This window comes from Ambystoma mexicanum, chromosome 12 (assembly GCF_040938575.1).
Source record: "Ambystoma mexicanum isolate Mex_15411 chromosome 12, UKY_AmexF1_1, whole genome shotgun sequence".
Classification (NCBI taxonomy): domain Eukaryota; kingdom Metazoa; phylum Chordata; class Amphibia; order Caudata; family Ambystomatidae; genus Ambystoma; species Ambystoma mexicanum.
This window is the reverse complement of record NC_090936.1, coordinates 1,000,520,749-1,000,548,236: the sequence shown is the minus strand read 5'-3', so window position 1 is coordinate 1,000,548,236 and position 27,488 is coordinate 1,000,520,749. Positions and strand designations below refer to the sequence as shown.

Below are 27,488 nucleotides of genomic sequence, written 5' to 3'. Positions count from 1 at the left end.
GAGTGGAACGGAAAAACATTATTTTGATGTGCTTATCAACCGTTTTGTGAGAGGTAGGCGATTTTGGCAATTTTTGCCAATTGGACATGCATCGACGGAATGGAAGAAAAGGGTAGGAAAGCCAAATTGGAGGACAGAAAGGCATACATTTCTGAAAAGGAGACAAAATTCCAAGCTTAGGAAGGGGTGATTTGCGCAGGTCGGGCAACAACTAGGTAGGGGAAAATGCCATAGATTGGGGCAAAAGCAGGAAAATGACCGACAAAAAGGTATGTGGTGGACATGGTTGGCTTGGTATGGCAATGGCTTCTATGTATTTTGAGAAAAACAATGCTCCGCTACATTCCCCCGACTCTTGCAGTTAGGAAAGCACACATTTTTACCACAAGTCAAACACTGAGCCATGCTACACAGGAGTTTTATGCTTACGGCCTGAACAGACGTACCTAGCATGTGTAAATCAGGAAAACCAACGTGGTGAGGAACGGCAAGCATACATTTTTTTGAAAGAGCACAGACCTTTTCAAGGGTAGGTGACTTGTGCAGGTTACAAAAGTGTATGGTGCCTAAAGCAGCGACTAAATGTAGGGCACATTTGGGAAATGAAAGGATTGTGTGACAAAGGGCACCAGAAAATGGGTCAAAACTTTATGAAAACCACACAAACACAATAAATGTCATCCCTTCCCATGTTCCCACACGTGTCCCGATGAAAACGCTACCTCACATGTGTGGGTGGCCAGATCCAAATGTCTGAGAATTATCACAAGCTGCATTGGTTTGACAGAGCATCCATTAGCACAGACTGCAGCCGCCCACAAGGTTGGAGAAGCAGTTTTAGGAAACTAAGAACCGTGAAAAATCCCTCCAGGCCGATGATCCACACAAGCCCGCCTCACAGCATTTATAAAAACATCCTCGGCCATCCATAAGAGGTCTGGCTAAGGAGTCTCGGCAGACTAGGAGCTATGACATATCCCTTCAGGCTGTTGCCTCACACCAGCATGTGTGTCAGAAACAATCATACCCCACAGCCTTGTAAAAATAGGCCATTACAGCTCACTACAATCAACATAGTTATGCACCCCTTGTCCCTGCGTCGCTCACTTTGAACAAGAGGAGAGAAGTATCACATGGGCAACAGACTGTTGAAGCCCTTTCTGAAAAATCACCACCCTGTCCTGTTGAAGGCCCGGCACTACTAAAAAAGAAGACCACGAACAGATGCGGTCTATCTTGCACGCCATTGGGGCCGAAAAGCACCACGTTGCCACTGCTCACTAGTACCCCTAAGAGGAGAGAGGTTAAGGGGAAAAACCTGCAAAAAAACACCATTCTCTTGAAAGTAGCTAGAATTAAGAGTGATTGACAAAGAAATTACATGTGTTTTCAAGTGGCACTTTACCTAGAGCCATGTTGTGATACGCTTTATAAACTGTTTGTATATCTGTATATGCCAGAAGTCAGATGTGAATTGTGTTAGTCTTTTATCTGAAATGGTGCCTCAAAGAATGAGTCATTTTTTATCTATTTGTGAAATAGGAACCAGATGAAAACAGGTTAATAATTAATTCTGTGTAGCCTGTTGGCGCCTATGTCTCGCATACTTGTTTGCTCTTCTGTATAAAACAGACCTCAAGGTTTTTTGTGAACGAAGGTATCCACACCCGGTTCTCGGGTTGTTATACGGACATGGTTTCCAGACACCCATAATGGATCTCTGATATGCGTACAGTGCAGGAGCAGGAGGCATTTTGTGTTCCCTTCGTTTGCTCGGAATCATTGCCGATTCATCACAAGGGGGTTGTGAGAATCAATTACCTAGTTCAAATATAGCCAGTGGCATAAGTGCAGATGACCCTAGGATATCTAAATCTCCTGATTTGAATGGTGTTGCAGAGAGTATACAAAATACTACGATGTGATGGACACGCTAAATAAATCAGACCCATTGCAGGATGAACTGTCTGTCCTGACCATTACAGTAAAAGTCGTATTTGTCCTCTGCTCTAATATTGCACGTGACCTTAAGGAACACATGTTTGCAATTAGCCATATTGTGGAAATGGTTTTGTAGAATAGTGGGATGGACTCTCAAGAAGAGCTAATCAGCATATTGCACACAACTATCTTTGCTCCAGGATCTAATACCCCTCTGTTTGAGGATGAATACATTATCCTAGAAACCAAAGTAAATTATAAAATTGGACTTAACCCTGATGGAGCATTGTTACGTGATAAAGAGATTACAGACATTGTGGGTATGGAAGAAGTTGCCGAGTCCTAGTCTCACAGGCAAAAGCGTGATAAAAAGAGACTTCAAAGAAAAAGACCGACAACAGAAAGCAGCCAAGGCGGAAGGAGAGAACTATACACTTAGCAGGGTGTCCATTAAGATAAAGTGGCATTGAATGTCATCCGGCAGGATAAGGAGGGATGAATTTGCAGTCTCTTGTTGTAAGGGAAGATAGAATGACTGGTGAGAGTTTGAAACCTGGCCCGATGGATAACTGGCTAGTAAAAACAAAACATTTACATCAGCTCAGTTCCAAATATGAAACAGAATGGAAAAAATCCTCTTTTTCTTCATCCTCTCTTGCTAACTCACAACCGCAGGCCATCAGGGAGAGGAAAATAATCGGCAAGGGTGCTAATGTATGCAACAATGTGAATGTTATGGTCAGAAAAGAATTACCACAACCACCTGTTAGGTTAAAAAAGCTTAACATGACGAAGATAAAAATTGTTGAACAATTCACCACTGACACAAGTCCATACTTCAATAGAGATATGGTTTTACAAGGTCTGTACTCTCAACCCCTGTTAAACGTGATTAAGACCAAAGATACATTGCTAGTAGAGTTACCAGAATCGGACAGTAAAAGGAATTGGGCGGTCGTCCATTTGACCTCTCCTTTATTTTTTGAGCATGCATTATTTATGCTGTGGATTTTCATAGAATGGGGTTTGAAATATTACCTATACAAACTAATGACTCATGGTCACTCACAGGTTTGAAAAATCTAAAAATAGTCAAATCAGTGACAGGTAGTAATGTAAAAGAACTTCTTACTAACCTTGATGGCTTTAAATGTGTAGAAAAATGAGGATTGGAGATGGAGACCTGCAGCCCTATTAAGAAAGGACTGAATTAAGGCAACTGTGGTGCTTTCAGACGATGAGTGTAATAGACCCATTGGCCTCGTCTCCTGGAATACAAGGGGTTTTCAGTCCTTTTTAAAACAAAGAGGGATTGGCAATGTTGGCTGAATCAGATATTTTTTGTTTACAGGAAACCTGGCTGACCAACCCATGTTATATAGATGGTTTCACTATTATACATAGGGCAGCGATAAAAAAAGTTGGGGAAGCCTTTCAGTGGCCTTGTGGTAGGTGTAAGAAATGACCTAGATGTAGTGGAATATCTGCCTTACTATCAAAGTAACAATGTGATGGCAACTGTTAACTCTATACCCAGTCTCTTGACGAGGTGTAGGATGTTGCAGATTAATCTATATGATCCACCGGTGGAGACCGGGGGGGGGGAGGGTGAGAAACCAGAGGGTGTCTAACCCGCTAGAGTCCCTGGGGGGAGATATATCTCTCTCTCCCTCCCTCTCCCTCTCCCCCCCCCGGGGGCACGGCCATCGGCTTTAGATCCAGATCCTGGGGTGGACCAGGGCAGGAGGATCACCTGGGTGAGAGGCTGGGTGGGTTACAGACAGCCAATGGTGAGACGCAGTATTCCTCCCTTTTTCGTTCATTAACCCCATCTGATTTTGTAGGATTCTCTGAGATCCCAACTCTCCCCCCTTTTTTAACACTGGGCCGAGGAACAAAACGAACTCTCATACATTCTACTGGACATGTCCCGTCATTCGGGTCAGGCGAAGTCAGGCACTTGATTCCATGTGCATAAAGCTGATACTAATAAGCTCTAAAAGGCAACACCTAAATACACACTGAGCAAGGCGGAACACAAGTACGAGCAGGACTTCCGGGTCGAAGGCAAACCTACTGGAGCAGAGTGATGGGCCAAGGGACGAGAGCAGCAGGTCGAAAACCCCTAGAGTTCCCTACTGGAGGCTGTTGCCCGCGACAGACCGCGAAAGACACATGGAGAAGGCAAGACCCCACACGTGAAGACTGCTTTGTGTTTCAAGGAAGCCTAGCGACCGTCCCGGGTACGGCAGAGTTGGGGAGACAAGGCCAAGCCTGTGGTACTTGACTCGTGAATTGGAAATCGTAAAACTGAGAAGGAAACGCACACAGCCGGTGAGTTGGCAAGCGACCTGAGAGACCTGTGTGTGTTAAAGAAAGCATGTCCCGAGATGTTATTCCATGCCCCCCCACACCCTCTGTTGTCCTAGGATGTTATCCCATGTCCCCCAACCCCTCCGTTATCCCACATTGATTTTAGTTACCCCCACCCCTCCACTGTCCCGCGATGTTATCCCATGTCCCCCCCATCCCCTCCGTTTCTTTGTTGTATGCGCCTATAAGCCTTTGGGTACCTGGTGCGCAATAGAAATAATAAACAAACATAATAATAAACAAACATCCCACAATGCTTTTAGTTACCCCCACCCCTCCGTTGTCCCGCAATGTTATCCCATGTTCCCCCACCCCCTCCGTTGTCCCGCGTTGCTTTTAGTTAATGTTGACCCGAGAAGTTGTCCCATGTCCCCCCACCCCTTCCGCTGTCCCTTGCACCCTGTGATTTCCTGCGTGTCCCCCACCCACCTCCATACCCCCCATGAGTATCCCCCCCTCCACCATGTCACACGGCATTCTACTGTCCCTGGTAGGAGCGGGGGAGGAAGGATGAGGAGCCTTTGCAGATGGGGTTGAGTACTCCAGACTTGATTTTACAAGTGCTTTCAATGCCATTGTGGGATTTTCCATTGATACATAGGGTAGGACTTTAATTTCATTTGAAAGAACAGCGATTTGATCAAGTCATGTAAATTCCTGCTGCGTTTGGCCTCCCAACTACAGAGACTAGCGAGACTAGCGAAGAGCAGTATAAGTCCTAGAGTGCAAATTAATGTTTTTGTATATCCCATTTATGTTGAAGTTATTTAGAGCTATTTACTTGGACAGGCTGTAATTGAGGCATGCATTGTTGTATTTGGTCGAATTGTCTGCTAAGATCCAGCGTAGTGCAGTGAGGCAACAATTTAAAAAATGGAAGCCTCTGCAAAATGAGATGACTGTCCATTGGATCCAGACACCTTGGAGGTGGAGGCGAAGAGGGTAGCGGTGACCGCCTCACTTCCCCAAGCAGGAGCAGGGGCTCCAAGCGCGTCCCCGTCTCAGAGAGACTGGGAGGCACGAGGGGCTTGCACACAGTGTGTCCTGGACAGTCGGTGTGTACCCCACCTCTGGCTGGTTCTGGGGTGATTAGTCATGTTGTATTTTTCTTCCGTTTGTTTGCAGCCAGGTTGCAGATATCATTTGTGTGTCTGCATCATTGCTTATTTCTTGAAAAGTGCAGAACATGGCCTTAATTCGGGGTACACCTACTTAAACCAAGTGCATTGAAAATTGATAGCTGAGGGTTAATGTTATGTTAATGTCTTTTTTTCCTTTGCAGCAAACAAATAAGATTTCCAACTGAATTAGAGAAAGTTGCCATCAAGCAATCAGAATAGTAGTCACTGGACCGAAGAAGTCAAACAGTAGCCACCTGAATTCACCCAAGGTAAGTTTACACATATGTTTGTCCAGCCATGTTCATTTGACCAAGCACTTGCTGTTGTGTTGTTGTGATATCTTTTGCTGTTATCTACAGTACTGCATGGCAGCTCTTCTCTAGCCATAAAAGACAGCAGCCAAACATTGAACATTAGTGGCGTCATGTGTCATCACTAGGTGACATTATGTAGTTAGCGGAGGTCAACTGATGTTTTTTAATTCATTTTATGTAATTATTTTTAGAAATCACAGGGAAAGCAATGCACTTTTGGTACAAAAACACCTGCAAAAATTAAGCGCGTAGGGCATAGGTCCTTGACAATGGGGTAAGAGAATGTGACTGGCAGACCACATGTTGCAGAGGAAGGTACTGAGACTGAATTTGAAGGACAAAGTGAATGTCATGCTTGTAAGTGGTCTCCTTTTATAATTGTTTCAATAGGTTTCTCGGACATCAAGCAATGCCCAGCAAAAGCAAGACCACCGAGGATTATTCACGGGAACACAAAGATTTTACAGTAGAGGAATACAACGGAAATCAATTGTTAATTTGCAAGGCTTGCAGAGTAACAATTGCATTGGTTAATGGAAAGACTTCAAGCCGAATAGCTGAGCATGTTTCTTCGAAGACCCACTTAAGGTTGAAAAATCTGCCAACATTTGAAAGTGGTCTGTGCCAAATGTCCCTTACAGAGACACCGACGTGTTTTAAAAGAAAACGTGATGGGGAAAAAGATGTGGCACATGAATTTGCGTGCGCCTTAGTGCAGGCAGGAACCAGCTTGCACCAGTCAGATGACTAGATTGGTAATCTTTTGCGCAGACGTGCCCCAGCAGCCACAACATTACCCCGATCCACGCAAGTGTACGAGAAATACCTACCTGAGGTTTTTATGACAGACATTGCCCACATCAAAGAGTTAGTCCAAGGCGACGTAAACCTTTCAATCACCATCGATGAAATGCCCGAGATGCATGATGATCCGGCAGTGGCAGTCCTCTTCACTTTTTGTGACCCAAAAAGTGGATGGGTGCGCCGTACTATCATGGCAGCTTTAGAGGTGGTTGAAACTTGCAATGCAGTTTCAGTTGCAGCATTACTCCAGAAAGTCCTCAGCAAGTTTGAGAAGGACTGGAGAGATGTAGTGTGCGTTTGTAGTGATTCGGAAAGTTATATGAAAAAGTTATGTGATGATCTGTCCAAGGGCAATGTCGATTTGAAGGCCTTTCCCATACGAGACCCCCGCCACTTACTTGATGGAGTTTTAAAAGCAGCTATAAAGTCCTCAGATTTGGCTAGGGGATTAGTTGACTTTGTGGTCCATTCTGGTGCACTATTTAGATATGCACGTGAGCTGAAACGCAAATACCTATCATTTTCCACTATGTATGGATTGAAAGAAAAGGTTATCCCAACTATCTCCTTTAGATGGTGGTTGTCTGTATTAGAGGCAGTGAACGCCATACTATTGATGTGGCGACCTTTACAGATTTCCTCCATAGTGATGATACCTCAGGCAAGAAATGTGAGGATCTGAGGGCGCACATTGATAGTGAGGCGAAGAAAAGTGCAGTCTACTGTGTTCTCAGATTCTTGCAAGAGAACATGACCGCTGTAGTTGATATGTTTTTTTCGGATTCCAACCTCTTCATTATGTTTATTAAGTGTACAATGTCATTGGTGTGGAGGTCAAACTCTTATTTGAAAGAAAGCTGGGTGACAATTTGTGACTTTGGTCCTGTAACATGCACTTTTGGAATGTCTGCCACTTGGCAAACAAAGGACTGTTGAGGAGAGGTTTAGGATATTCTACGCAACAATGCATAAAAAAATGGCAAGCAATGCTGTGTCGAAACGTCCCATCAACCACCATGTAATTTGAAGTGAATGAAGTCTCTTTGTGGTATGCCATGCAAGTAGTAGATCCCTTCCGCAAAAAAAAATTAAGGTAACATTTTGAAAAGTATGCATTTATTTTTAACCATTTTAAAGACATTGAGACCGTGTGCAGCCAGCTTAATGCCTATTTGGCAGAGCCTGTGCCTGAGAACCTGCATCTTAAGGTGCACGAGTATTGGGTGGTAAAGCGCCAGCAGTGGCCAGATTTATCAGCTTGTGTGTTGGATATTTTGGCCCTGCCATGTCCATTGCCAATGTGGAAAGGTCGTTTTCCCAAATAAAAATCTTTATGGGAAGAAAAGAAAGGGCACGGATGGGCAAAGAGTCCTTGAATTAGTATTGCATGATGTACTACAAAAATTTTGACTTGTAGGAATGCAACAGATTACTGGATTAACATGAAATTGTTTAGAACATCTTGCACTGAGAGATTACCCTACATATGCACGCAATGAAGCAATAACAACATTTCTGCGCCTACACCTGGAAAAACAGTTGTCCGCGATTTTTTGAAAGGGGCAAACGGGAAAACACTGATAAACACAAATGATGATATTTGAAAACACCGGAAAAACACCCAGAAGTAAAAAAAAAAAAAATCCCATAAAACAAGAAACCCTATAAATACTTCATGCTATACCCTGCTAAATTGAGCTTGAACATGCGGAGGCCTCCAAGTTCATTTATGATCCCTTTCCCGGCTAGCAGTTGACTCCCATCACCCTTGCGGGCACTTCCTGAGTTTTTGCGAAACATAGACAACCCATGCAAACCTGGGAGCTCTGTCCTATGTCCTCCTGTGCGACTTCCTCCCGTCTTTACCTGATACGAATCCATACTGGATGGAAGCCTGCGCTAGCTTCGTTTAAGTCCCCTACTATGCTTTTTTGTCATTCTCCAAGTTGTGCACCACTACATGTTTCCTTATGCCCTATGTCAGAGTAGTCGCCATACTTGGCCGGCGCACAGACCCATGCAGTGCTGCGACTGTTCTGGTTTGCTGATTTATTGGGGTTTCACCCCTCTAATTGGGAGGGGACAGGGGGGGTTGGGGGTGGAGGGGCGGGACAAATGTTTGGAAAATTGCTTGGCTTACGATTGAGGGGGCGAGTTGCTACTTACCCTCGTGTTGAGTACACCATGCTTCGGCCCGGTCAGGCTTTTACTGACACAAGCCTCCCATCTAGATGGTGGATGAAGGCATAGTATGTATGAGCTGGATTATTAGAAGATTGGGTAACCATGTTAAAATGCGTGAACTGCAACTGTATGTTGAACGACATAGGGTCAAGGTACTTTTCTTACTGGAAACTCGCGCATTAGCTAAGAGGTGTGATGGGTTTGCTAGGTCATGGGGCCCCCAGAGCTACTATACCACCTATTCCACTGAAAGCCGTGGTGTTACAGTTCTAATTCCGTTGAGATTAGTACCTCTTGGTATTGTATAACCAAATCCCTACCCTGATCGGATGCCAACTTGTTCGGAGCAGCAACTGCAGAGGAGAAGGATCACCCCGGAATCCCTGTTCCCCCCTAGCACCAAACATAAAAGAATCAGTGAGGGGAAACACGAACCCCAGGGAAACCCTCTGGGGGAAAAAACCCTGGAGATCTTGACTCAGTCTTCTTGAAGGAAAGACTCTGGACGTCAGGACTGGCTTTCTCACAGGATGGCCCTTCTCTAAGTGGTGTAGTGGAAAGAGACCTACAGGACGAGAGAATAACAGGTGAGTTGTAAGAAGGGCAGAATGAAGGGTAAATTGATGTGGAGAGTATGAAAACTAACTTTAGATATGACTGGAGTTAGATCCTTCGAATGGGTCTTTCCTGGCAGTTGAAGGAGTTGTAGTCCAGAGAGGAGGAGAACAACTGACAAGGGAAGAATGATAAGTACGGTTCTAAACAAGGTAAAAATACGTCAAATGTAGGAACGGGACTTACTTCCGCTAGGCGGACTTGCTGTCTAGAGCGGGATATCAAATGGAGGGCCAAGCTTGAAGGAACGGGAGAATCCCCTGGACTGATAGAGGGAGAGGAAGTGAGCAGCCCGAGACGAGACAATTCTACAACCAAAAGGAACGTTAGTGAGAAAAAGAGAGTTAGATAGTTGTCGATAGGATGGAGTTCGGGGGTCAGATTCTCTGCGAACTTATGGAGCATCACATTCAGCAGAAGCGACGCGCCAAAGCGGAGTTCCGGGTTCCTTAAGAGGGATCAGATGACTGATCACGTGTTCCTGACGGCAACGTGAAACAACTAGACTGCTGACACAGGTTTCCCTTGCTATACCGAAGTTTCCTCGAATCATAGCTCCACACAGGGACCAATGACGCCTAATCTGCCATCAGCGAAATGGTGTAACATGTGGAGTTAGGATCCTAATCCATAAGTCTCTCAAGTTCATCCACAAGGTCACACACATTGACCCCCTGGGACGCTACGTTTTACTATTTGGCTCACTTCTTGAGCGGGAGGTGGTTCTTCTCAATATACATGGTCCTAATACTGACAACCCCGATTTTTATTCCCATCTTTCCTCCCTTGTTGTCTGGGTTCCCCCTCATTCCTATACTGTGGGGCGGTGATTTCAACACTATAGTAGACACTGCCTTAAATAGGTCTGGTATGAAAACTCACCAGCTTTCCAAGGCTGCTAAAACCATTATAGATGTGCAGGCCTTGCTGAGGGGGGTAGACACATGGAGACTGGTATACCCGGATTCCAGTGTTCTCTCCTTCCATTCTTCGGTACATGACTTGCACTCTTGTATCGATAGATGGCTAGTCTCTGATATTCTTATCAGAACTATAGGGCAAATTACCATTCTACCTAGGACCTTCTCAGATCACTCCCCGGTTACTATTTCACTAAGATAGGGGGAAAGCAGTGGGGGCGGGGGGGCGCTCATGAAGGCTGAAATCAAACACCTTGTTAGACCTGGTATTTTAATCCGAATTGGGGTCCAATAATGATGACTATTTTGCTTCAATACTGGGTCGGTAGAGACGCAGGCCACTCTCTGGGAGACTTCTAAGGTCTACATTTGTGGGGTTGCTTTGGATAAGAAGGCAGGGATCCTTAGAGCGATTCGTAAATCCATCTGGGAATGTGACCTCTTACTGGCCGGGCTGGAAACGCAATATGCCTCGTCCCGACCGCTGCTACACTCGGTGAGATAGGGACAGCACTAAATACCTTCCGAGCCCATGCGGACCACAAATGCAAGTTCTTGGATAATCCCCAGACCGCCAGGAAATACGGCGAAGGGGAACGCCCCTGCCGTCTATTAGCCAGATTGATCCACCGAGAGAGTGGGTCTCCCCATATACCAACAACTAAGACAGCGGACGGTACTCTTGTCTCAAGAAATCAATGAAGAACTTCGCTCTTTCTACAAAACGCTTTACACTAATTGGACTAGTTGGTCGATCACAATTGTGACTCCACCATCACCTCCAACATTGTCTACCCCTGGACAGACCATAGCTGTATACAATTCACTGTCCCTACAGCTCCAAATACTAAAACTATTACACATACACCTGCTACTCTAGCAAGAAGCTCAAAAAAGTTAACTGCGGATAACATACGACCGTATCTTGACATCCCATGCCTAGCGCCGCCTTTCTCGCAAGACTCAAACATTTTAGCAGATATATTTAAGGACACCCTTACTCACGCAGTCAACACCATTGCCCCACTAGAAGATAAAAATTTTAAAAAATAATTCCACGCAAATTCTTGGTTCACAGAAGACCTCCAAACCCTAGGCAATAACAAACGCCAGGTGCAAAAAAATTGGCAGGCTAACCCCTGTGACACTGCTAAAGAACTTTTCAAAACCACTGCCAAAAAATACAAAGATGCCGTATTCAATGCCAAATCTCAAGCTTATAATTGCCGAATATCCGACGCCAACTCTCAATCCAAAGAACTCTTTGCCATCTTTAATGAACTCACAGATCCTCCTATCTCCACTGACGAGATCGTTAAAATGAAGCATGGTGCAATAGCATTCAAGCCGCCATGCTCAAAAAAGAGACCTTGTACAAAATAAAATTCTTGACCATTACAATGCCTTACTGAAACAGAACCAGCCAATACAAACAACTGCCCATCAGCAAAACTATCAACTTCCCAAAATTCGCTTTTAAAGAAATCTCAGAAACAGAAGTCAAAGACATCCTCTAACACTTGAAGCCATTGCAATGCAAAGATGATGTATGCCCCCCTAAGATAATTAAGGAGTGTGCCGAGCCACTTGCTCCACTCATTACCGCCTTCATCAATGCCTCCTTTAAGATCGTCCCTGACAGCCTTAAAGAGGCCTGGGTGCGCCCTCTCTTAAAAAAAGCCAACACTAGACCCCACAGCCTATAACAACCGTCCGATTCCTTCTCAAAATACTAAATAAGGCTGCGCACAGCCAGATCCAACTCTACCTAGAAACTAACACCATATTATAGACAGTTGGGATTCCGCAAAGGGCACGGAACCGAAACCACCCTGCTGGATCTAAAAAATCTAATGACTCAAATCCTGGACAATGGCAAGTCCGCCCTCCTCCTCCTACACCTAGACCCTTCAGCGGCGTTCGATCTTGTTGATCATAAAACCCTCGGCGCACACCTCACGCACTGCGCACACTTTTCCGACCCAGCAGCTTCTTGGATCATCTCGTTCTTAGAAGGAAGAGCAATTAAAGTCTTCTCTAACACAGCTAACGCAGCCCGCACCATCATACACTGGGGTGTCCCACAGGGATCCTGTACTGCTCCTACGCTATACAATCTCTTCACAAAGCCTCTTTTCGATAAACTTGATGCACTTGGGATCGCATATACAAACTATGCTGACGATATCCAGGTGCTCCTTCCTTTAACAGGCTTATATCACCAAGACGCTACAGCCCTAAGGCAAATCTACTCCACTGTTCAAGCCTGGATAGCCACTCACGGCCTATGTCTCAACGGGGACAAGACAGATTCTTATTCTTGGCCAAAAGGCCTCTCTAGCCAAGCTAGGCTGTCTATACTCCAACATGGACAACTGCATCATCCCAGTTCTATCCTCTGTTAAAACTCTAGGGGTCCACATTGATGCTACATTGTCTATGAACAAGCAAGTCAGCTCCATTGTCTCTGCCTCCGCCTTAAGTACTAAATTCATCAACGTCATTAAACCCTTCTTAACTAAGGAAAATTGTCTCTCAATAGCCAGAGCAACCATAGGTGCAAAGCTTGACTACTGCAATGCACTCTTAGCCGGCACTTACTTAAAAAACAAACAGACTCCAAATCGCACAAAATAACTCACTAAAAGCAACCTTAAGCATTCCAAAAAGAGACCACATTTCACAAGTAAGACAGTCTGCTCACTGGCTCCCAGTCAAAGAACGCATCACATTCAAAATTCTCACTACCACACAAAAATGCATCAACCGCACAGCTCCACCCTATCTTTCAGACACTATACAGAGCTATCTCAACCAGGCCTACCAGAACATGCTACACCAACCAACTCACTGTACTGCGCATTAACAGGGCCACAGCTGGAGGGATAGGCTCCCATATTTAGCCCCAAAGCTCTGGAATGCGCTCCCCACTGCCCTCAGGGCAGAAACTTCTCTCCCTGCCTTTAGAAATAACCTTAAAACTGCTCTCTAACTAAAACGCTTGCTACCATCTGCTTTACAAACTGTCCTTTGCAAATAGTACAAAAATTATGCCTGTATGTGTTTTTCTTTTGTAACTAAGTTCTGATCACTCTCTGTAACAAGCGCCATGATGCTCTTGGGCTGCTGCGCGCTCTACAAAATCGAATAAAATAAAATATAAACATCCCTTACGGCAGATATTGAATACTTTCCCGATAGTCTTCCGCTCTTGGTGTTGTCCACGCAGAGCAGGGAGGCACTCGACCGCCCAATGACAACGGAGGAATTATCTAAGACAATAGACTCACTATTGTCCGGGAGGGCGCCCGGGGGTGATGGGCTTACAACCGAATTCTATAAATGTTACAAGGGTCATCTTGTTCCCCGGTTAGTGTCTGTGGGAGGAGGCATGTGTGGTCGGTAAACTTCCCCCTTCGCTCCGTAAGGCGGTTATTTCATTATTACTGAAACCCGATAAGCCGGCCAAACAGTGCGGCTCTCATACCGCCCCCTTTCTCTCATTAATTGTGACGTCAAAATATTGCCACAGTGTTGGCCCTCCGCTTACCACAATATATGTCATTATCGTTCACCCTGACCAGTCTGGATTCAACCCGGGGTGCACTACTGCTCTGAACCTGCGTCGCTTATTTGACATTCTGGCCCAAATCGACCCATAGGCACAAGCAGTAGCAGCCACATTAGATAGGCAAAAGGTGTTCGATTTGGTTTCCTGGAGGTTTCTGTGGTTGGTGCTAGAGAAGAGTAATTTTGGCCCCCGCTTCCTGACCTGGGTGAAACTACTATATGCGTCCCAAGTTGCCAGGTTCCGCACAGAGTATCAGTGCTCCACCCAATTTAAGATAGCCTGGGGTACCAGACAGGGCTGCCCCTTCTCGCCTCCGATATTTGCATTAGCCATTGAGCCCTTGGCAGACAGAATTCATCAGAGACATTCCCATAGGGGTATAAGACTCTTTGGGGGCGCAGAGATCATCTCACTCTATGCAGATGATGCATTGCTGTACATCCGCTCCCCTGAGCAAATCTGGCACCAATAATAGAAGACGTTATTCTGTTTGGCGAGTTATCCGGGCTACAGGTTAACTGCACTAAAACCCCACTATTCCCATTGACGGACACCACCACGGTCCCTCAGGACCTTAGTGGGTTTACCTGGGCTCAATTGGAGTTGAAATATCTTGGAGCAGTAGTCACGCGTCACCGGACCTCATTATACGATCACAACTATGGAAATTACCTCACCTCTCTCACCCGAAAGACTGAGGGCTAGGTTAAATTGCCAATCACACTAGCCGGGAGATAACAGTTCTCAAAATGGTGATTCTCCCACAACTTCTGTACAGATTCCAGAACATCCCGCTTTGGGCCGGAAGTGACTTCTTCAAATTACTAACCCGGACAGTCAATGCATTCTTGTGCACTCGGGTGCTGTCCGCCTGAAGTTTGACACGTTGGCTACTGCTTTTGCGCAGGGAGGGTTTGTTGCCCCCAATTTTGAGCGCTACTGGACTGCTGCTCAAGCCCATTTCGCGGCGTACTGGTTTGAGGCTGGCAGATCTCCTCCCCACGTCAAACTGGAGCACCTTGCGACTTGTAACCTAGATGTTCGTTCTCTGGTTCTCCCCTCTCCAGGTCTGAAACTAGAGCCCACCGATCCCACTGGAGTCACGATGATGGCTTGGAGTAGACTCTGGAAACAGCTGGACACCCCTTATCCTTTACACAGTGATTTCCCCCTGTGGAACTGCCTCCCCAAGACCCCTCCCGTGGATGGCGCAACTGTGCTATATGTACAGTTATATACCTTATGGATACTAAATGGATAAATACATAAAATGAGTCGCTAAGACCATCAGTACTCGGAGCCTACGTCTCCCTTACTGGATTTCCTGGATTTTTAAAGCTGCACACATCACCCTAAAGTAAAGTTCATTAAGGGTACTTTGTACGCTTAGAAGTTTTTCTCTTGTAACTTTGTGGTTACAAATACAATGGATGCAGGCTGGGATGGTGGCAGCAGATATTTTTCTACTGCATTTTTGATTTTTTAATCATGGACTTTTGCATTTTTACCACATAATGCCATAAAGAGTACTATATACTCTAACATTGCCTTTCCATATGATGTGTTCCTGTCTTTTGAGCCATATTGTAATTTGGCCTTCTCCCTGCCCTGCTGGGTCTGGAATTGCCATATATGGAAAGCCCAGCAGGGAATGCTGGCAGCGGATATTTTTCGACTGTGTTTTTAACTTTTTACTCATGCACTTTTGCATTTTACCACATAATGCCATAAAGCGTAGCATATACTCTAAAATGGCTGTGCCACAAGATTTTTGCCTGTCCTTTGGCCATTTTGTACTTTGGCCTTCTTCCTGCCCTGTCGGGTCTGAAATTCACATATATGGAAAACCTTTTACCAGGCATAGTGGTGGTCCCTGTGTGTGTTCGGATGTGGGGGGTAGGTCTGTCTAGCAACTGTCTACAACAGAGCCAGAGAGTCTGTTGTTGGGCAGATTTTTTGGCCAGAGATGGTCCATAATTGGCCGGCCCCTGCCAGCTTCAATGGTGCAGATCCTTACCAAAGGTGGAACTAGTGGCGACCCCAGTCCAAAGCCTGGATAAAAGGAGGACTCCTGCAGCCATTTGACAGATCATCGTTTGAATCAAGACACATACGAGGAAGTACAGCCCGCTGAAAACCAGAGGACCACCATTACAGCCTACCAGCATTGCCTCCAGCCAAGTCCCGATGAAGCCCTGCTCCTCTCTCACCTGATCTTAAGAAGGTTCTTGTCGGTGCTTTGATCCCCCCCCCTGGACTGGTGGAATCAATCTGTCCGACACCTGCTCAAGGATCTGTGCCTGCTGAACCCTCAGAAGTATCCCCGGGCCACCTCGCAGCAGAAGTCGCCGTCCCGAGTGCATCCTTGGAATTTTTGTGGAGCGTCAGTGTTAGGGGTGTTTTCCTAAAGTCCTACTTTGAGTTAATACTTTAGTAAGCTATCCCAATGGTTTGTAGATCACCCAACTCTTAATATCAGCCTGTACTACTCGGAGACCTTGGTAGAGTGGCAGAGCAGTCAGGCTTATCTTAAGAGGAAGATGTGAGCTGTAGTTAAGTATACTGAACCCAGTTAGTAATACACATCAAAGAAACACACACAAATGTATATTAAAATATAGATTTATTATATATACACATTACCCACTGTTAAATACTTAGTACAATAAACCAACACACATAGGTATACTTTACAATACTTTCAAAAGGTCACTTCTTAGTTGGTAGTTAGTTGCTGAACGCATACAATTGTTACAGGAGGTTGACAGGTCTACCGTACTATCGGCAATAACGCACACCCTCCAAGTAATACGGTAATTGCATTTAGTCAGCATACATATATAAGATAGTGGTTTTTGGGAGGGAAAACAGTCGTTTGGTCTTATCCTTACAGAGCTTCAGGCACAGCAAGTCTTTTACGGTCCAAATCGCAACCCCAGCTAAAAGGCAGTTCAGAGAGGTTTAAAGTCTTGGAAAGCAGCAGAAGTTAAAGGTTCCTGTGGATACTTTCTAGTCTGTAGGAAAGAAGATGCAAGAAGACATAACCAACGTTGGAAACCCTGTTAAAAGTCTTGCTAAAAGGACACAAGCAGCAGCAGAGGGGGTTGCCCTGGACACCTCTAGATGCACTCCAATGCTCTGGAGAGACTTTCTGGAATAAGGTAAGCAATACCTTTTTCTCCACAGTACCTTAGGTTTGAAGAAAACGTTTGTGGTGGATGCTCTGCAATGTTGCAGCTCTGGACCCAACCTCCAGATTCCCGCTCTGATGACAAAAGGCAAGACAATGGACAGGATCTCTCAGCAGCAGTCTCGAGGGGGGGACCTTTGGCAGAGCATTCATCAGCTTCTTGGGTCAAACTGCGGTTTTGGTGCCTTTTCTGCAGCACCAACAAAGGACGTGATTCGCCCAGACAACCTTTTCAGTTCCTGTAGTGCCGCACTCTGAAGAGGGGGTCTGGACGAGTTGGATTGGGTCCCTGGAGTATCCTTGAGCGCTCAGCAAAGAGTTGGATGAATTTGACCTTTCCACGATGATGCACTCAAAGTGGGGGTCCGCAGCTTTGAAAACTCAAAGTACCTCGGGAGATGGCTCAAATCAACGTTTGTCTTGGGGCTGGTTGTTCCCACCGGTCAAAAGGAAGGAGTCATCTTCTTCGGAGTTCCTTTGTTGCACAGAAAACAGGGTCAGGACAGTAGTGGTCGCTTCACGGTGCTGCAGGCTTCTGTGGTCGTCGTCTTCTTCAGTTACTTCAGTTTCCAGTGGTCGACTTGCTTTTCACTCTGAGAGCCACCTTTTAAACAGTTTCAGCACCCACTCCTTTGTAATCTTGTTCAGCAGCTTAGAGCAAAGAGTGGTTAGCTGTCCAGTGGGAGCCGGTCTCCTTCAGGCACTCTGGCAAGAAAACTCCTCCCCCACTTCCTGCTTGCCCTGACACTCTGGAGCCTAGGCGGGGACAGCCAAGGGTTCCCACCAAAGGCAAAACAGACACACAAGCCTCCCCCTCCCAGAATGGTAGAAGAAGGGCTGACACAGAACAACCACGCTAGTAATAGCAAAAAAAAGAAGGGAGGGCCCAAGTTGGTACTTGGGTGCCCTATTGTGCAGTACCGAGGCTATGGACATAGCCTGCGGTAGACAAATCAAACAATAGTTGGTAGAACACGTCCACTGCCACCAGCCATAACTAGGAGATTGTCTATGTCACAGGAGCAGAGAGAAGGGGGATACTAGTTATCACTTGTGCACTCCACATAAGGTAGTGTGTGCCAATCTCTCATACTATAAAGTTTTAGGAGAGATACTAAGTATCATGATTGTAGTTACTCTAGGATTAAAGAAAGGGAACCTCACAGGAGGACCCAAGGGTCCCAAGCAACACTTCCCATAAGGAGCTGTATGCTGCAGTAGTAAAATACAGATGCCTGTAAGAGTTATGGAGGAAAATAGACTCCCTAGGACAGGTAAGATACAAAGAATAGAGTTCCAAAAGACAGAGCCCATAAGAATGAATGATTGTAAAAAAGCTCCACTCAGTCAGGATTTCAGAAAAATGTCCAAATGTCCAGCAAAAAATGCTGGGTTGTCACTAGGAGAGTGGATGAAGCATAACAATGATACATCTCGCTAACATTCAGCTTGTGTAACAAGATGCCTGCTACTACAGTTTTAGCCTTCCTGACCAAAGAAAAGCTGTGCAGTACTTTCTTCTTTGTTCGCACTACAAAGATAGCCTGTGCCGGGGGCTGAGGTGACTCCTGCCAAATCTAGTTTGTGTGTCCAGGAGGTCTCTTGAGGTTGCCCGTCCCATGGACGTCAGCATCCTAGTGCCAAGGGTGTAAAGCTGTCCAGTATTTAGAACTATATCACCAGAGCCTTGAGCCACAGACTAACCAAACCCAATCCTGAAGCATAAAGTGTCCTCTGCAACGGCAGTCACTTGAACCTCCCTCAACCAGGCAAAGCCTAAAAGGAAAGGGGCCCAGCAAATTCAGAAACCCCTGAAGTGGTTGCTGAAGAAATCTGAGTAAGGGGGTAAAAGTTAGCATACCTATTGCTGCCCGTTCCCTTGAAATAGGGTTGCATGGGCGTAAAGTCCTCACCCTATCCCTCTGTTGCCTAAGATCAGTGGTGGTCTGGTCAAGGATCTCTCCTGGGTCTTCACTAGAGTGGTGGGACTGGGAGTAAAACCTATTTGAACTTCACTTACCTGTTTGAACACTAGGCTGCAGCCAATAACAGCTATTGTCATTATCAAAAAGTAAACCCACCTAATTAGTGTGACTCATGGAAGTGGTGACTTCTGGGCACTAGGCCTCATATCCTAACAGGGCTGGATTTATTAAGTATTAGGGACCCTGCCCTGGGTTGATCTTTAAGGTTTTCTATTTATTTTCCTTACCTATCGTTACTGGTTCTAAAATGTACCGTTTGTGTAATAATGGTACCTTTGTAGTCTTCTTGAGCTTCTTACATGTACTTTATAACATAATTACATTAAGCTACATAAAAGGACAACCACTGGGTCCCATCACCCAGGCTCAACTGACTAGATTAGAACCTTCATCCAGCATTCATCACCAAACATTCCACATGACATCACAGGCTCTGACATACACAGACAAGCACTTCATAACACATGCTCTTATTCTTACTTGCTTTACTACACACAGTGATTCACAGTGCTGCTTCTAACTTTGCCAACTACTGCATAACCGTTTGTAAGGGTAAAGCGTTCTGTTAGTTGTACCCCCAATAATTAATGTAGACATGTAAATGATAGTAGAGTGCTGATACTTGTGTGATAATACTTAGACTGTAAGCAATTGAAAACATCCGGTATCTAAAAGGCCTAATAAATAAATGTATATTTGTGTATTCATCAGTCTAACTGGAATTATTGGAGTGCTCTGTATGGTTCTCGTAACCCTAGACCACTCTTGCACCCTCTAGAGACTAAACCTTACTGCTCTTTGTAAGAAACCAGAGGGTATTCTTCCAGGTAAACCTCAAGAATCCCTTATTCAGGTGGCCAGCGAAGGACTGGCATTCTCAGATTCCAACCCTGGGGGCGGACGAGCGAGGAAGGATCACCTGATTAGGGCAGCCCGGGGTTACGCTTGGAGGAATACCTGAGGAGAGACACAGTATTCTACCAGGGAGAAAGTCCCTGAAGCTTTTCTGCGTTATTCTGCATCCACCTCCCTTCCAACCAAAGAAGCTCCCTTGATAAAATCCAACGACCCCGTTACACTCAAAAACCACCACTCCCAGAATCCTTATTTTTCTGTTACCTCCCTGAATACTCCCAACCATTTTTTCTCCTCGTCCCTATGATTACTCTTTCCTCAACACCCAATATCCCTTGACAAAACCCTACCAATCCCGTCCCTCTGACTGTCATTTTCAGAACTCTCAAACGGTATTGACAAAACACTACCATTCCTACAATTCCCCCTGTTCCTTTCACGATAAAAATCCTGGTCAGTCCTGTCTGTTTCACAAACCCTATCCATCTCATCCTTCCGAGTTAACCAACATAACCAACCCCATTCTTAAAATACCCTTTTCCCATTTTACCATGTAGGATACTCTAACGCCCCTTACTTTTTCCGACACAAGCAATTTCACACACCCGACAGCCCATTCCTTTCCTCACAAGGATAAAAGGTGGAGCTCAAGAGCGCAATACAAGCAAGGCAGACCGCAAAACGTGAGAGCCAACTCAGCACAGCAGTTCAAAAGGAGAAGAAAGACAGCGCATACCGAGAAGGTGACAAGGAGAGAAGCGACCATGCCCTTTCCGACCAAAGCCTGTGAAACCTCTGCAGAAGGAATTATAAGACCACGAACAATAGCCAGCGTGTGTTGCAACAGATGTCTACGGCACACAAGACATTCCTCCGCTGATAACCAAGCTGGGGAGAGATGTGGGTCCTGGGTGCCAACCTTGACTCGAAGGAGTCTAAAGGCAAGCGGTTCATCACAGCCGGTGAGTCAAGGGCAGAATCGATAAGAAACCGAACTGTGTGGAATGAAAAGTAGCCAACAGCTAATTTGAAAGGCTTAAAGATAGGATTGATGAAAAAGGGGAAAACCAGTAAAAAAAAAAGGAGGCTGGCACCACGTGGGTGCTCCCACAGGAAACTCTGGGCTATTACCCGATAGTAGGAACTACTGTAACCAGAAGCCACTGGCTTTTTTCCATCCTACATTTCCAGGTTAATAAACACCCTTGAACTGTGATCACTTGGCTTCTGTCTTTACTGTTGCCACCATGAGTTCCTTACATCTGCTTCGCTATCTTTTGACTGGGCTCAGTGTCTTTCCTGTTCACCATAATAGGTTGGCCTCTCAGAATCCGCCCCACGGTTGACTTTGAAAATCAATCTGAACAACAGTCAAAACCATTCAGAACCGTGAAAGCTTGCTGTCACCAGTAAGAAATGACAATTCTCTCATTGTGGTCCATCACCCCACATATTGGTCTCTGGCATGGGCATAGATCACTCAGCTTTCTGAATATGCCTATGCCAACCCCTCAGATTCTCACCTGACATCTTGAGCTCCCCCACACGCAGGATGTGTGGCCAGTGCTGCAGAGTTTTGATGAAGAATGGGTTTGTGACACCCAGGATAACATTCGGCCTGAAACAATGGAAAGTAACTTTATATGCTTAGACTGCTATTTCTCTTCTATAGACAAGCTGTAGCAATTCTCCATGTGCACACTATGCCTTGAACAAGACAAACAAACATGTTTTGATTAGAGCAATCAATTCTGGTGAAATTATTTCAAATGTCATTGTACAATGTCATGCCCACTTCCCCAGCCATACCAGCCTTTTAGAGGCGGCATATATCCATGAATCAACATACGTACCAACATGGCCCTCTACTTCATCCTCCCATAAAAACACACATTTACTCTTCAAGCCTGAGCACCCTGTTAAAAACATGTTCTGAATAGGCTGATGTGGGGACAGTGACACAAACCCAGATTCAACCACCAAACCTCAGCACTCCATCACTGAACACTACCTTAACATGGGCTTGGGAGCATGAATACTCACGGGGCTTGTGTTCTGGTGGTATACTCCTTGAACTCACTGTCGTGGATGGTAAAATACGGGCGGTAGTCACAACAATACCTCAAGGGAGCAATGCAGCTGTAGGATGATAAAATAAGCAGAACAAGGAAATCTTCTTAGTAAAGACAGCACTTTTTCATCTGCCCACCACATTAGCTTCTGTAAATGCTACCAGTGACAGACAGGTAGAAAACTACTAAGGTGTACAATACAAGCAGCTATAATGGACCACCTGATAAGACACCCAGAACTCACCCTAAACGGGGTTGCTCCAATTCATGGTTAGTAGAGTGGGCAGGACATGCTGTGGACACTGGACAGAGTGCTACTTGCATTTAATGCTTTTAGGCCTTGTCATCACCTAATGAGGTGATAGCAATATGCTATTAGCCATATGGAATTTGGGAAGGGGTCATTAGCGCTCTAGCCAATTGCTCCGACCCAACATCCGAGTAGGCAATTATTTTGCGATGATGACTCCTCTGGTGGCCTATAAGACTTAGAGAATCACCAAAGATAGTGTGTTGTGTTTTGAAGCACACCTCTTCAGAGAGACAACAATAGAAATGAAGTGCAAAGGATTGAATGGCAGCCTGTGCTATAAATCATACGAGAGGACACTTAAACCATGAAAAATAAAGGTGGGAGGGCTTTGACATGGACCGGTCAAACAGATCGTCGACAATAAGTATCATTTAATATGCTTTTGACTCAATCCTTTGGGAAGAGTCGGGCATTTCTGGGAGGTTTGAGAGACCGACTTCATTGATTGCCTTTTGGATTCAACCTAAAGAGTATGTATTTATCATATGAATGTTTGAAACCGATTAATGCAACTTCCAGAATACCATGACCAATCACTTACATGGATTACATTTCTTGGAATATCACTATTGTTGAAAGTGGAAAATGTGAATGCCCTCACAGTAAAATGTAAATCTGGCCAGATTCTGTGACGAAGATATAATCGTTTCAGAATATGGATTTTAACCGAGAAGCAGTGTGAACATTTTTGGATAAGGAGTGAAATGGAAGACGTAACTCCAGGGGTAAGTCATGGGCCATTGAAGATGCGTGCAACATGGGGCTGAACTGCCAGAGAGATCGCTCAATCCAGGGTACCCACGGCTACTGCACTGAGATCCCCATTTTATTTCCCAGCGCCCAGGGTCCCCATTTGCCCCTCAAACCACACCTCCCCACCCAAGCTGCTCCCCCAACTATACTCATCCCTTCCCTAAAGTTCCTCCTCCGACTTTCAGCTCTTTGTGCTTCTGTGCCACCACTGCTAAAGAAAGAAAAGGAAATTGTTCCTTTTCTAGGTCATGGGCGGCCATTCGTAGTTGACTGTTTTTTATTTAGGGAAATTTGGCACATGTGAACTGCATGGCCAGTTTCCCTTAACCCAAAACTATTGCTGTTCACTAAAGGCTCAAGGGGAAGAGATGGTTGTTAACTTTCCTTAGCCCTCGCTGTTCTCGAGCCGACCAGGCTCAAGCTGGCAGGCCATTAACAGCTATGTCCGCCAACCAAGTATGTATCTCACATTACGTTGTAGCCATTGGAATGCCCACTAGTATTCTCAGTGGACAATCAATAGGCTATAAGATCCAGTACAGCCCGCAGATTGTTCAGAACACTGCATTCCAAGGCTTACGGCAGCGTGCTAGTACTTGCATACAATTCTCTGCAACAACACAGGCAGATTTATGTTCCAATAAAGTCTAGCTTTGTATATGGTCTATACACTATGGTTACTCCTTATGTTACCCTCCAGATGTCTTGGACTATAATTTCCATGATCCTTCATCAATGAATATGCTGGCTACGGATCCTGGGAGTTGAACTCCGAAAACTCCACAAAATTAGCAACTACGCTATATAGTATTAAGAGCAACGTGGGCTATAATAGTTTTATAGACCCCGCCCTCGGGCCATACCAGGAGTTCTGAGCCCATATACCTGGTTAAATACCCTCAGTTCACACAGGTCTTTAACTAGGATTTCTGGTTCTATAAGTCCCAGTAGCGCCCTCAGGCAGGGTCCACAAAGCTTAATTAGAAATTGGAAATTTTGCCATTTACAATGCAGACAATGCAGTGGTAGAGTTAGGTCCTCATTGCGAAACTATAAAACTAGATTATACATGCTTATGATTGGGCAAGAATTACACAATGCTCTGCTTCTTGATACTAGGACACATTTTTGCTTCAATGGCTATTATGAATAATTACCTAAAGAGAACACCGTCATACTACTTTATTACACCTACTTTTTGCACTCTAGGACCACAGACCTATAACATTATTTAAAACAGGGATACTAAAGTGCAGGGCAGGTGATTCTTTTTTTTCTTTTTTAATTTGTATTTGGTTACACAACCTTTTACAAAATCAACTAAAACAATACATAAGAATAATATATCACAAGATTCTCTGCCACCACCTTGACTCTGCTACCCATTTCTCACAAGAAGCCATAGGATGGATTCAATCCTTCTTAGATAATAGAACCATGTGGGTCTTAGCACCCTCAGCAGCTGCGGACCCCATACCTATTACCTGCGGTGTGCCTCAGGGTTCATGCGTTTCGCCCACTCTGTACAACATCTTTACGAAGTCCCTTTTCAATGATCTAGATGGCCTGGGTATCACCTACACTAACTATGCGGATGATACACAGATCCTCATCCCGTTGACGGGAGATTACGACAAGGATTTGGCCTTCGTGAACAGAGTGTATCTCATCATCCAGGCATGGATGGCCACTCATGGACTATGCCTGAATGATGACAAAACAGAACTCCTTATAGTCGACACCACGGCAAATCTCAATAAATTAGGCCATCTCTATTCTAATTTCATCATAGATAACAATAACATCACAGTAGCCAAGGAAGTGTTACGCTCACCTGGTATCCACAGGGACGCCACCCAGCTGTGGGGACTCTGGTGCCCTTCTCAGCCGCTCACAGGTATAATCAGCAGAGAAGTTCTGCCTGGAAAGCAGGTGGGCAATGTTCAAGACTGGGCAACTGGGGTAAGAGCCTCCCAACACCCTGTATGCCTGCAGCCCCTCCCCGGACCTTTCCTCACCTTGTTATGGGTTTTGGCGTGCTCTCCGTCCTGCCTTCTTGGCAGGGGCGCGTTGTCCTTTGTGGGCGAGTGCGATCTAGTTACTTCACTGATGCAGGCCCTTTAGAGTCTTTCAGGTAGGTCTCATTACTGTTATATTGTATGCCTTTCTTGGATTTAAATAATGTCTTTTCTCTCTCCTTAGGTGCGCGGAAGTTCGCTGTGGTCCGTTGGCTGAATTGGGACTCGCCGGCAGGTGATGGTGCTTCGAGAGCGCCTTGATGCGCTAAGTAGGCACTATGTGCAGCACTATGATGCCTTGCCTTTGCTAACCTAATGTCTTTTGTTCCCGTAGGTTGCGGTGCTCACCCAGAGCAAGAAGTCCCAAGGCGATGCTGGTCGATGGCCGACTCGTGAGGTAAGCTGCCGGCACAATTGTAACGTCCTTTTTCTCTCCTTTTTGCAGATCCGACGGTCCAGGAGTCTCAGTGTTCCTTGGATGCTGGTTGCAGGAGCGGAGGGCAGCTTGCGGTGGAATCACAGGTAAGCTGCTGCTATTAACGATGTCCTTTTGTTTTTCAGATGCAGTTCTTACAAGGTTCGCAGATGCAGCTGAACACGATGAGCGTCACGTTGCAGAATTGCAAAGTAACGCGAAGCGTGTTATCCAAGTCGGGTGTGGTTTAAATAGCATCAAGAAAGTAGCCCAGGTAAAATAGTCCCTAGGCTACCACACCCAAAACACTATACCGCATAGCTTGGTTCCAAGAAGCCAAGCTATGTGAATGCCTCCATGTTGACTGGTACTGAAATAAAGTAGTCCCCAAGCACAAGTCTTCATTAAGTATGAGCCTGGCGCCAAAGGCGCCAGGACTGGCCCCAAGAGGGCCTAAGCAAAGGATGCCTAAGCTTGTTGGGGGCCCGAGCCAAGACCCCTCCTGGCCCATGGACCTGCCGGGGGGGGGGTTTAGGAAGTGGATTGTGACAGTTAGTTAAAACTCTTGGTTTCTACTTAGATTCTACTCTCACCTTCAAAAAGCAAGTAAACTCCATGGCCTCAGCCACCGCTTACACCTGTAAGCTAATCAGAGCAGCTAGACCTTTCCTTACACCCAATAATTGCATCACCTTAGCAAGAGCCCTGGTATTATCCAAATTGGACTACTGTAATGCCCTATACGCAGGGTGTAAAAAATACATCACCCACAAGATTCAGATCTTACAAAACAATGCTCTGAGAGCAGCTCTCAACATTCCCAAGAAAGCCAACATATCTGATGTCAGAAGATCCAACAACTGGCTCGCCACCAAAGATAAAATCTTCCTTAAATCAGCCTTGCTGACTCATAAATGCTTACACATGGCCACGCCACAGTACCTTACCACTAGATTCCTACGACAATCCACCAACCGCCCCTCTAGAACAGCCACTGCCAACCTACTTCGAGTGCCTAGATTCAAACATACGAAGACTGGTGGTAGTAGCTTCCCGGTCAAAGCTGCCCAAAATTGGAATTCACTCCCACCATCTCTAAGGGAAGACATGCCTTACTGTCATGGTTCCTGCCCCTCATGTCCCCAGCCCTCCAAGATGTCAGGCTGGAGCCAGGCCACAATCACCTACATGGCCCTCAAGGGCCTCTCCATCCCTCCAAAGACCCACTTGAACTCAGCCTTGGCGCTTGTGGCACCAGACTCATTCACTCCCATAGGATAACACTGGGGATTGGACTTGTAGTGCATTGATGGGGACAAGATGGATGCCCCCACATATTTCGGTTCCCAGAACTGCATGTGCAGTCTAGTATTTTCGGTGTGGTTCAGCCCAGAGACACCTGGGATACCCAGAGACTATTTAAGCCACGCCCAGGCTGAGAAACATGCTTTGTGTTTTCTGCACCTGCAGCGTGACACTCACCGTGTTCGGATCGGACTCCAGTAGGCCTGCATCTTTCTTCTGCGCTCAGCTCCTGCAAGAAGAACACCACCGTTAGGAATAGCGTTATCTTGCGGCGCTTCTGCCCATCATTCATCGCTTCTTCTGTTCTGCGGGCATCTTTGGCGGTGTCATTCCCATCCCGCCACGCTGCTTCCTAAGGAAAAGGGAAAAGAACAGAAAAAGGCATTAGTAAGCATTCAGCAAATCTTCGCTTATTTTTAAAGACTGTACGAGCTTCAAACGCTTACCTGAATCCCAGCCGCTCTGGGGGAACTCTGTCTCCGGAACTTCTCATCCATCTGCAAGAGGGAAAAGACACCCCAGGTTAGCGTGGAAACATCTAGAGGTGCCACATACCGCGCTTACTCACCGCATTTCTTCTTCATAACTGGCATCCACGCTGAAAACGTTGCGGCACCTAAAAGACACATAAAAATAACTCAGTTCAATACAAATACGAAATGGTCGCATCGCGCATCACGCTCTCACTCACTTTCAGCGCTACTCATCTCAGCAGCATGTCGCCATCCCCAGACGCCGG

General features: G+C 45.6%; 1 protein-coding gene across 2 annotated transcripts in view; it reads right to left on the bottom strand.

The window, feature by feature from the left end:
- Window positions 1–27,488, bottom strand: part of DENND6B (DENN domain containing 6B) — a 756,791-nt gene that overhangs the window by 203,658 nt on the left and 525,645 nt on the right. For both annotated transcript variants that reach the window (XM_069629519.1, XM_069629520.1), the window contains exons 11-12: window positions 21,917–22,012; window positions 21,397–21,491 (exon numbers count right to left, since the gene is read on the bottom strand). In XM_069629519.1, the coding sequence (XP_069485620.1) occupies window positions 21,397–21,491; window positions 21,917–22,012 (191 nt within the window). The remainder of the gene's footprint in view (window positions 1–21,396; window positions 21,492–21,916; window positions 22,013–27,488) is intronic.